This window comes from Pan troglodytes, chromosome 6 (genome assembly GCF_028858775.2).
Source record: "Pan troglodytes isolate AG18354 chromosome 6, NHGRI_mPanTro3-v2.0_pri, whole genome shotgun sequence".
In the NCBI taxonomy this organism is placed as follows: Eukaryota; Metazoa; Chordata; class Mammalia; order Primates; family Hominidae; genus Pan; species Pan troglodytes.
In genome coordinates, this window is record NC_072404.2 from 23,587,712 (window position 1) to 23,600,300 (window position 12,589).

Below are 12,589 nucleotides of genomic sequence, written 5' to 3' on the forward strand. Positions count from 1 at the left end.
CTACATCTCAAAAAATTAAAAATTTATTTATCTTACAATTACTCAAATACACATGCATTAAATGAAAATATTGCACAAAATTAAAATTTTAGATTGTGAAATTTATATCATTCTTAATTTTTATAAAAATTGGTACACTTTCTGGTAGCACTTAACTGTTTGATTTTTCTTCCCAAATACCAGCAGCACAAACTTAAAATGAACAAACTGAAATATTCAAGAAAGTTTTTGTTTTGTTTTTTTAAAAAATTAAGGCTAACCAAGTGCATCCATTGGTCAATGGCACAATTGATTTCAGCAACTATTTGGAATATCCTAATTATAGGAAATGCCCATCTAAGTGATATATTTAAATAATACAATCAATTTTTTAAGGTGAATAAACTATGATGGTTTCTAAATAGTGTACATGTTACCTGAAAAATCAGAAAACACAAAGAATGATTAATTTCGAAAGTTCTTGCCTAAAGGCACCACTGACTTAAAAAACATTCAAAATCAAATACCAGAAGACATAAAGCCTCTTCATGTATATATTCATATATGCAATAAATGCATTAAATGTAACTTTATTAAACATAGTACACTGTACTTGACTTATGGTTAAATATTTTACACACAGCTTGACCAAGTCATTCAAAAAGTTATCTCTAATTTTAGCATGACCACAGCTCTTTCTGATGTAAAAGACAGATGTGCATAGAGAAGGTGCACCACCATTTACAAAGACTATCATTTGACATTTTCTGCTTCTGAAATATAAACTCTTCTAAACAAAAATTACTTTAAAAATCCATTTACTCAAATAGTTTTTGGTATGATTGCAGTTATCTTGCAGGGCTCTATTTTGAAAATTTGCAATATTACATGACCTTTATTTCCCTGATTGATGGCCAGTGCTCCTCACATTATATAGAAATGCTTTTTCACATGTACACGTTAGGGTCTTACATGAATTATTCTGTATACTGTCAGATTTATTCATGTCAAAAATATACTTGAAATGGGCAGAGGCATATATGAAAATCATTGCACTTATGGCCATGCTGATGTTCCTACAGACATGTTTCATGTTTCAAACATCTTCACTTTTAAAGCCTGGGGCTCAGGGAGGGGCCAAGGCAGGGAGACACCCTGAGAAGAAGAAATACTATTTCTTCCACCAGAGCCACTAAGGATCTTTTCTCACTTGCAAGTTGCAATGAAAGGGATTTCATTTTATGTAATTCTGAAGACATGCAACATATGCTGAATATATGCATACTATAAGTATGCACAACAGCATTATTAATAAATATGATTATTATAAAGCTTTAAAGGAAGGCTTTATTCTGTTAATAACCCTCACTTTGTAAGTAGCATCTAAGTGAAAACAAGACAGTGATATCTTGTTCCAATCTTAAAGCTCCCAAATAACTGGGATACCAATACTCTGTCCCTTTATCTTAAGCACCCAGACTTTGTTTTAATACCAGGATCTTGGCTCAGTGGTCTGATAAGTAGCTTCATTATTTTAAGGTTTTAGTGTTAAATATTTTTAAAACAAAAAAAGCTGACACACCCAAACCCTTAGACAATGAAAGTATTTAAAACTATGCAGAAATCCTGCATAGAAGGGATGTGAATACTTCTAAGATGGATAAAATGGACAGTCAGAAAACTATAGGAAATACAGAAGCTCCAAAACTAGAGAAAGTGTTTTATTTTATTGATATAAAATTAATTTATGGGTTTAAAGGTATACACTGAGGGGTCTTGCCTACTAGCTTTATTTTGTAGAATTTTACATTATGTGAAATATAAATAAAAGCATATTTTTAAAAATATTATAGTTCTTTTTTCATCATTTATTTTCATATATGTACACTGTCATAGAATTAGGAATTTGTATGTTTACTATGACTAATAAGCTCATTCATCATTTAATTTGCTATTTCTGCAGTTACCTAAGGCATGTCTAGATCACACAATTAAAAATTATCATATGGTAACTTTCCAGACTACTATTTAAATTTCCATATTTTTAGAAGGACAAAATGTATTTGGCAGTTCTTCCAATAAATTATATCTTCTGTATAATCAGTAATCTGTTAAAGATAAAACTAATAATTTTGAAATTTAAATGAGAGCCACCACATGCTTCTTTTTGCACAAAGAATGCCAAAAGGAAACATAAAATTGAGTACCATAAGAGCAAAACACAGCCCTTAAAGCACACATAAGAATAAAAATTGTTGTATACCAATGAATAACAAATCCAATCAAATTCTGTGTTTGATTGGTTTTATTTTATACTCAGCTTTATTTTATATCACAAAACTGTAATTCAGGTATAAGGTTATTTCACACTTTAAGGGCATTCTGTCTCTTTCTCCAGACCTGAAAGAGATGTTTCAAAGATCATTCACCTGGCTAATCCACAATATATCAAAATGCTGACAGACCTACAAAATCATTATGCCAAACAAACTCCTCCAAATCGTACATTGCACAGTCTCCAACTGTTAAACAAATTAGCCAATTTATCTCTGAACCATTGTTTTGTGCTTTCCTTAGCTTTCATATATACACTCTGGCACTTTGTCATTGCTGGAGAACGCTGATTAGTTTGAAATGGAAGAAACCAACGCCATTCTTGCTTGAGATGGGGGCAGTTTTCTCTCAATGTTGCAAAATATGCACCAAATCATTTAAGACACAGAAATCTCTCTTGGTAGTGGTGGATTATAGATGAGAATGAGAAGAACCACAGACTTATGGATGTATTAATAATCTATTTTGAGACACTAAAAGACTGGTGCAGACACAACAGTATTTGAGTTAAGCCCCAGAAGATCTGTCCATACCATTAGTCCTGGACAAAATGAACACCAGCTTCATAGAGTGGAGTGTCACCTTTTCTGCAAAGAAGGCGCTTGAGTAGTTTGAAGTTTCTGTTTATATTTCTGCATCTGCTTTGACCGTGAATGCAGTTTGTTGAAAAGTTCACGGAATTTATACTGTGGAAATAAGGTTTCTAAAAAGCCTTCCAAGAAGACATAAACCATTCTCCTATTTAATTGGTTGTGCTGAAACATTTCAAAAACACGAAGAATACCTTTCCGTGTTGTCTCAGCCCCAATAATGTGCTTCAGCTCATCTAAATGAAGTGGGGGAAAATACACATAATTATTCAAAGGAAACACAAGGCCTAAACTCTTAAATGTTCTTAAATTAAGGTACACAGCAGAGTAACTGATCAACAGTAGGTAACCAGTTAATGCATTTCAGCTATGTACTATAGCTGAAACTTAATATGCGTCTTTGCATGCATGCATCTATTTACGCACTTAATGCAAAAGCTACTGGGAGACAATATAGCACAGGTGTAAGAGATAAAAAATAAAAAACAGTCTCAAAGATCCCAAACTATGATTACAAACATGTCCCTTAATACCCATGTGATACTTACCCACCACCCTGACTCTCTTTTCTCATCTGAAAAGGAGGATTTATAATAACATCCTTATAAGGATTTATAAGTCTTTAATGAAATAATGTAAAAAGTGATCTGTAAACTTTGTAATATTATACCAATATTCTTAGTATGCCTAATGAATAGTGACAAATGCTGTAAGGAAACAAACTAATCCATGATGGTGAATAAAGTTTCATTGGAACACAGGAAAAAAAAAAAAATTAATCCCTGATCTACAAAAACCCCTGGCATAGTAACTATACCATAAAAATGCTAAAAGTATAACAATATTGGTAGTGGGGAGACTTCCAGATGCGATAACAAAGAAAAGTTCCCTTTAAGGAAGTGGCAGGTAAAGGAGACTTTCTACTTGGGCAGGATTTTGATAGGTGCAATGAGATGAAGGATTAGCCTTGGTGAAAAGAACATGAATGAGCAAATAAGCAGTAACTAGAATAACAAAGCATGTTCAAGAAATAGGGATACTACAAGTTTGGTTGAATTTTATTTAAATTCAAAGTGAAGAAAGCAAAGAAAATAGAAAACCGATGGTGCTGTGACTAAGAGTGAGCAAATTTGGTGTTTAATCATAAATAACACCAAGTTATGAGACCAACATGTATGATTATTAATTATTCATATTCTTATTCATAATTACAAACAATTATTCATAATACTGATAATATAGATATTATTTTGCTGCTTTGGAAAGAAACATGCAATTTCCAAAAAGTCTATATCTAACTAGGGGTACGATATAATTTAAAGCAAAAATTTTGAGAATTTACTAAAAAATAGGCAAGGATTATGTATATATAAATTTATATACTTTCATATTTACCCTCACTTCCTTCAGATCTTCACACCACCACCATCATCTCAGTGAGGCCTGCCCTGGCCACCCCATCTAAAACTGCAACTCATCTGACACTATCTATTCCATTTTCCTGCAGTATCTTTCTCTTTAGTACTTACCACTTATCTAACAAACTACGTTCCATTTATTTGTTCTGTGTGTTTTTGAGTCTCTCTATTTCTACTGGAAAGTAAGCTCCAAGAAGGCAAACATAAGTGCAAAGAACAGCACCTGGCACATAATAACTTTCAATAAATATTTAGTGAATAAAGATTTCTTCCAGCTACATAACTGAGTCAGTCCATATAGCACAATCAGGTTTACTATAATAGTATATTAAATAATATCCTAAGCAATTGTTTCTTATTTTTCTAAAATGTTATTTCTATAATTTGCTTTTTTATCAGCAAATGAAACGGTATATAGGTAAGAATTAAAATTGTGGCAAATTTTTAATTTAATTGACAGAAGAGAAGGCTGGTCATTAAAATTTATAGAGAAAATACACGTAAGAAAACAAAATTAGAGAAAAAAATTGGTATTGTGTGATATTAAAGAATGTACAAATATGTCTGTTCATTCTCTACATCCAGAATTAAAATACAGAGAAAGGACATGCAGGCATTTTCAAAGATACTCATTAACAAAGGGCAAAACAACCATCACCACCTCCCAGCCGCATTAAATTGCTTTTTACATTATGTAACTTCTCTGATTGAAAGAAGAAAAACGAGAAAAAGTAAATCTAAGGTAGTGAGATAGCTATACCCTAATGAAGCAACTAAAATCAGACCAACAAAATGCTACTAAGTATCCTTTGTTTGGGATTGTATTTTAAGTAATAAAGATTAATAATCAGCCAATCAGTTCTTTCTATGTAAATGGAGTTTTTGAAATAACTTGTTTTCCTAAGTACAACAAATATTCTTCCTGAAAAATTCATACTTTATATTTTATTAGCCCTTTCACCTGTCATGTATTTTATTTATTTAACTTAACTCCCAATATGTTTCAAGGCAGCAGAGCGAAGTGGCTAAAAGCATAAGCTTTCACATCACTTAAAGCCAAGTCAGAATACCAACTGTTGCTTAGTAGCTATAAACCTTGGATAGGTTATTTAACCTCTCTGAGCTTCCGTTTCCTCACATATAAAGCGGTGATGTTAACAGTCCTTAGCTTTACAGTACTGTCATGAGGACTGATTAAGAACATATGAGAAATGCCTAGTACAGTGCCTGATATGTATTAAGCCATCAAAAGGTAGTTGTTATAATCAAAAGGCAGTTACACTGGCATGATGAATGCTAAAAATTCAGAAGAATGACAAATTATAAAGATTTTTAACTATACATGCTCACTCACCTGGCATAATTGCAAGTAATTTCGTTTTTCCTGCTACTCTTGTTCTCATTCGAATACTTTTATCTCTGCATGGAACAGCCTCTGCTAAAATGCCATTTGGCCAAAATGCATCTCTATTTGAGAAGATTAAATACATGTTGTAAACATTTTCATTTTCTAATGATACAAGTTGATAAAATTATTTCAAATTTCTACAGAAAATACAAATGTGAACAGAAAGAAAAGTTTCTGAATAATAATATATAGCTATAATGATATTCAACAAAGATCAACTAAGTGTAGGGTTCAATTTTAGGGGTTCAAAAAAAACGAACACAAGAAAAATACCAGATAAAGTCTGCACCAATGCAGTTCATAAACACTAATGAAGACAGCAAAATGGAATATGTAGATGACTATATCACAGCCATTTAAACTCAAAGTGGGCATCTGCTGATTGAACATCTCATCCAAATGCAACCCTACAATATCTTGAATCTCAATGCCTTAGAGTTTAATAGCTATCTCCTTCAGTTATGCCATCCCACTCCTCTTATAATTAAGCCTACATAATACTAAATTCTAAGCCCACGACTTACAGATGGATTGACTATAATGGTCCTTTCACAAGTAAAACAACCCATTCTTCTTAACTTTCAGTGTGCTTTACTCCTGTTCCCTAATTCTTGGTCTGAAGGCAGGGACTGAGCACAAAAACTAAGCTTTCATCTGGGAATTTGGTGTAAGGGCAAGACTCCCCAGAGCAGCTGTTCTTAACTTTACACATTAGAAGAACCTGAGAGCTTTACAGGCTCTTAATGTTCAGGCCTTTCATTGGATTAATTAAGTCAGACTCCCTGGACATGGGATCTAGGCATTAGTAATTTTTAAAGCTCTACAGGTGATTCCAATGAACAGCCAAAGCTGAGAATTACCACTCCAGAGGAACATCATTTACCTACCCTCAAATAAAATGAACATGCCAGGGCAGCTAGTCCAAGTTTTGGAAACAGTGTGGTACAGTGGGAAGAAACTTAGCTTCAGATTAGAGAAACCAGATTCCCCACTTTGTAGCCTGAGAGCCTATTCAACTTCTCTAATCCTCAATTTCCTTATAACAAAATAGAGACAAAAATACCTACCTCGAAAAATGGCATAAAATCAGAAAGCATACATAAAGTACTGTGCACAGTGCCAAGAACTTAGTGTTCAATACTGATAGTTCCCTTCTTGCTTCCTTTCCTTCCCTTCAAAATACGTGATGCCATGAATTTTTACGCATTGCTTATCTTCACTTTCAGAAAAGAGGTTTATTTCTCTACTATCTGTACTTTCCTCAAGGGACTGCATCTTATCTCAGCAATGGGCTGAGTGCTAGGCACAGAGGAGGCGCTCAGTGTTTTTTGTAGAAAGAAATATGAAGTAGGGTATCTACTTAATTTTTGTTCCTTGTAGAGGTTCCAATATTTAATAAAAAATTAGAACATAGCCAGAGAGACTTACTTAAAACAATTTCATTTAAAATGAAGGTTAGAAAATACAACTGAGAAAAACTAATCCCCAAAACTAGATATTTGATGATACAACCGTATCATTTTTAGGTGAATATTTCAATTATCTTACAGCCATGGTACTGTGATAAAATGTAGCCTATCATTTGAAAGATCTTTCTTCTTACTTTTCCTATTCTGGTTTTAAAGAAACAAAGATCAATAGGTTCATAAGACAAATGTTTAGTATAATTCTTGGAAGTCTTTTTTGCTCATCAATGATAACTAAACCAACTTTATGTCCAGAAAGGAAACAAAAGCAATGAAAGTTAATTAGTGATAACAATGCTAAACTCTGTACTACCTGAAAGAAGTGACTGTGTCTTAAGATATACCTGAAACGTTTCACTGAGTCGGCTACTTGTTCAGGTGAAGTCATCCAGTCAACATGGTCAACTATTTTTCTGAAAGTAAATTAATGTAAATGAGTAAGGTTAAAATTTTAGAAGGTGAAAAAAATAAACGTGACTTTCATAGAGCAAGCAACTTAATCTGGATGTAAATTATCCCTGAGAGCAACAGACTGCTTTAATGATGTTCTTAAAAGGCCCAGAGAAAAAAATTCTCCTACAAAGGTTGAGCAATCTACTTCCAGAAGTAAGAGTTTAATAGCTAAGTAAGATCAGATTAAAAGCGAGGAGGAAAGAGTGCTACCTATTAATAGTATCGCCATATGTAGCTCTAATAAGCTGTTGAAGTAGGTTTTTGATATTCCTTCGCAACCACTGATTTCTTTCTTTTAAGTCGAATACTTCATCCATGAGAAGCAGCATTACCCTAAGTGGAATATTGTCATCCACCTGACAAAATATAAGAAATAAGAATAAGTTTGAGTTAGCTATCTACTATGAATTGTTACTTTTGTTGCTTTTACGAAATGATTGATATTTCACAAGTCAGAGAACAAGTTACATTTTAGCCTTCGTAACTTGACATTAAATTCTAATGTAGAAAAAATATTTCTAGTAGTCATTCTGACAGAATACAGAACTTCATAGCCCCACAATAATGAATAAATTTTAAGGCTATATAAAATGAATAAATTTTAACATTTTCAAGGCAAAGTAGATTCATGATGGTCCTAGGAAAAGATGATTTGGTTCTTACTATTGGAAGAGACTGTATGAGTTTGATAAGGCAAATGCTAGACCCTTTGTCTATTTTCTGATGCATCTTTTTCACAAGAATAAGATATTCTCAACATCTCCATATATTTAATAGAAGAAAACATGAATGATACAGAATAATGTATTTTGCTCAGTTAGTAAATTGTATGTATTTATGTACTTTCAGGAAAAAGATGCTGAAGTTCAATCCATCACACAACTAAATTCACATTACAAAAGGCATAGTTTACTAAATTACTAGAATTTTCTTTTAGCTTTTAGCAAATAAAAGTCAGTATTATGGGAGTATACAACCACTAAGTATACAACCACTAAGGTAAAAAGGAAGACGATCGGAATGCTTTGATGCCAAAAAATACGTAAAAAATAAAAAGCAGGTACAGATTTAGTACCACATATAATTGTTAGTAACTTTATAATTCTTTCATCACTGAGAAACTGTTTCCAATTATTTCCTCATCAACACTGTAATTTAAATACTGGCAAGAAAGCATGAGTTATACATTTTTCACTGTCATGTTACAAACATTTCCTTAGTGCACCTTCCATTTCAAAAACTGAAATCATACAGCTTAATCAAAACCAGTAGGGAGAGGGAGACCCATTTCATTACTGAGACAGAATAAAAACTTCTGTATTCTCTGATCAGGTATATTCCTACGAGTTTGGTGCCATATGAAAATCTAATAAATAGCTAAACTGTAAAAACCACATACCAAAGGTACAATGTTATGGATATTATACCATCAATAAACATAATAAACATCCTAAAATAATCTTGAAAAAGCAAATGAAAATATTATTTTTGATTAAGACAGTTGATTATAAACAAATTCGATTAGAAACAGAAAGGAGATAATTACAACCTTAAAATAAATCTGCCTAATAGAACAGAATAAAACAGATCCAAACATATATGGTAACCTGATTTGTGATAAGGGAGAAACAGCACAGTGGGGAAAAGATGGCCTTTTCAGTAAATGGTGCTTGGATCAACTGGACCCATACTTCAATCCATATACAAAAATCAATCCCAGATGAACTGCAAACTTAAATGTTGTTACAGTAAAACAAAAAATGTTTTTAAAGAAAATTATAGGACATCTCTGTGACCCTGCAATAGGCACAGATTACATATATAGCACAAGAAAGAAACCTAGAGAGAAGACAATGTATTACATATATCTGACAAACAACTCACATTCAGATTACATAAAGCACTCCTACTAATCAAAAGAACTAAGATAGCTAAGAACTAAGCTAAGCCAACAGAAAAATGACAAAAGGTCTTGACAGACACGTAAGACAGAACATTCAAATGGCCAATAAACATATAAAAAGGTGTGTAACATTTCAACAGTTATCACAGAAACGCAAATTTGCATGAAATATAACCACCAGAATGGCTAAAATTAAAAAAACAAAATACTGAGTACTGGCAGGATGTAGAACACTGGAATTCTCATGTACTGTTGATGGCAATGTAAGTGGTACAAATAATTTGAAAAAGTACTTGGCAGTATCTACTAAAACTGAACTTATATATATATCCTGATACAGCAATTTCATTCCTAAGTATAGATCCAATAGAAACATGTACAGACATGTACGAATGTTCATAGAAGTATTATTCATGATATAACAAATAGATTGTACTATATTTACAAAATGGAATACTATAAAGCCACAAGAATGAAGGAACTAAAATCATACAAAACCACATGGAAGAACATCACAATGTTGAGCAAAAAAAAGTCAGACTTCATGGAATACGTACCTTACAGTTTCATATATACAAAGTATAAAAGCAGAGTAGACGTTAGGATAGTGATGGTCCTTGGTGGAGGAGAAGGTCCTAACAGGAACAGAGGATGAAGGGCTTTTCTGGAGTAGTGATAATCTTATTTTTTGATTAGAGTGTTGATTACATGGGCATGTTCAGTTTGTAAGAATTCATCAAGCTTAACATTTATAATATGTGCACATTAATGATACATAGAACACTTCATTAAAAAGTTAAAAAGATACGCCAAGTACGACTTAAACTAAATACTACCAAGAATAAAATTAACTCACATTATCATCAAGTTGAGCCGAAACTCGGCGATGTTCAGGGTCTGCATCAGTCTTAGGAATTAAAGGAGGCACCTAAAAATAAAACCAAACCCACAAAGTAAACACACTAAAGCAGACAGTGAAAGAACACAACACAATCATAAACCTAAATGAGTATCAGCATTTGATCTGACTTTTGGTACAATATATAAGCCAAATTTAACAATCTAAAATTTGGAACCAAATATAAAGGGTAATTATTTCATTACTAAAAGGGTTTTCTCCTTTACAAAATACATGACTTTTGAGTTAGAAAGAAAAATTAGTCAGTCAAACTCCCATATTTTTTAGAAGAATTCAAAGCTAAGAAAGGTCAAATGACTTGAAAGCCAAAAAGTCATGCATCGCATAATGATGTTTTATTCAACAATACCACAGTGGTCCCATAAGACTGTAATACTATATTTTTACTGCATTTTTTCTGTGTCGATATATTTAGATACACATTTGTGTACCATTGTGTTAAAATGCCTACAGTATTCAGTACAGTAGCATACTGTAAAGGTTAGTAGCCTAGGAGCAATAGGCAATACTACATAGCCTAGGTGAGAAGTAGGTTTGTGGAACTTACACATACCATCTAGGTTTGTGTAAGTTCACTCTATGATGCTCCCAGATGATGAAATCGCCCAGTGACACATTTCTCAGAACATATCCCTGTTGTTAAGTGATGCACATCTGTAGTTAGTAGTACTGCCAGGGAACAGAGTTCCAATCTTCTTTCTTTTTACCATAAAGAGCTTTTGATATAGTATGTTAATATGTTTAAGAAATTAACAAAATGTTAGATGGAAAGAAGGACAGAAAGATCAGTATTAGCTGAAAATCATTTGTCAGCACAAGGATTGTCAAGACCATCTCAAGTTATTGGTGATGACAAGAGGCCTAGAAAACTTCAGTGACTTTTGTACAAATTCATATGAGTAATGAATAGCAGAAGTGCGACTGAACAATACTGATTTCAGTGTTAGTATACTTCCTCACAAATAGAAATAAAAATGAGGCATCAGAGAAAGTATGAGAATTAACAGAAAAGTATGATTTACACAATTTTAGGAGTGGCCCTTAGATTAAAGAAAACCTGTTTATATACATTTCCCCTACATTCAAGCATAATCTATCAAGTACAAAATTCTAATACCTATATGTTTTATAGCCTTGATTACAACTTCAAATAACTACGTCAAAATGATTTTTAAAATGTTAATTAGGAATTCAACAAACTACACAGTCTAGTACCTTTATGTGTTAATGCAATTAAAAAAAAATCTCCCTGTGAAATTCTTCTATGACACGCAGAGGTCTATACCCAGTAACGTATGAGCCCAGAGATTGATGGTAATGATGAACTTTTCTTCTCTTTGATCTGGTAATCATTCTATCATGTAAATCAGGAGAAATAAGACTTTATGCTTCCTGAGTGAATACTAGTATAACTCATCTGCACGACAGAATTTGTTTGCTACTAAATTTAATAGTACTTCATGATAAAAATGGCATACTGAAATAAAACAAGATAAAGAATGTTAACTTTACTAATTTTCAGTTTTTGTTTTAAATGAATTTTAAAACCCTACCATAGCAGAGACTAACAAGCAAGTGGATTTTACAATACTCATTTCTGGTAAGAATTTTTCTCTTTAGTTCTTTATTCTTTATGAGACTATGTGTCTAGCAATGTTTGGAAAAGAAATAAGGTTAAGGGACTAAGGTAAATCCAATCAGAATTCAATACATCTTACTGACTTAAAAATAGTTTGCTTTAGACATTACTGAAAATGTCTTCTTACCTTAAAAAATGATTGCTTTATGTCTTGACCTAATCTTTCTGACATTTTGCCCATGTTGTCTGACATTTTAGTCATTCCCTCTGCCAAGCTATCAGGAAGGGATTTAACTGCATTTGAAACATTCCTCATTGAATTGCGAAGTGGATTTACAAAAGTGTCCATCTAAAGGGAAAAAAGATATTATACCATGACTTTATTGTACCAGAGTTGTTATCCAAATGACAAGCCTTGGAAAATATAGAGTGCAACACTGGAAAGACGCAGTAATTTTCTGGTCTATATTATGTCGTTACATTTTAAAAGTACAGAAATGTTGTCTTCAGTGTGTCTTAAAAACGTATTTTCAGCTGGGC

The 12,589-nt window shown here is 32.6% G+C and overlaps 1 protein-coding gene across 13 annotated transcripts in view; it reads right to left on the reverse strand.

Annotated features, from left to right (window-relative positions):
- Positions 1 to 1,687: 1,687 nt before the first annotated feature.
- Positions 1,688 to 12,589, reverse strand: part of SNX13 (sorting nexin 13) — a 148,024-nt gene continuing 137,122 nt past the window's right edge. For all 13 annotated transcript variants that reach the window (XM_063814063.1, XM_016957120.4, XM_518985.8 and 10 more), the window contains 6 exons: positions 12,237 to 12,398; positions 10,408 to 10,479; positions 7,859 to 8,004; positions 7,540 to 7,608; positions 5,676 to 5,788; positions 1,688 to 3,139 (listed from right to left, as the gene is read on the reverse strand). In XM_063814063.1, coding sequence (XP_063670133.1) covers positions 2,892 to 3,139; positions 5,676 to 5,788; positions 7,540 to 7,608; positions 7,859 to 8,004; positions 10,408 to 10,479; positions 12,237 to 12,398 — 810 coding nt within the window. In that variant the 3' untranslated portion in view covers positions 1,688 to 2,891. The remainder of the gene's footprint in view (positions 3,140 to 5,675; positions 5,789 to 7,539; positions 7,609 to 7,858; positions 8,005 to 10,407; positions 10,480 to 12,236; positions 12,399 to 12,589) is intronic.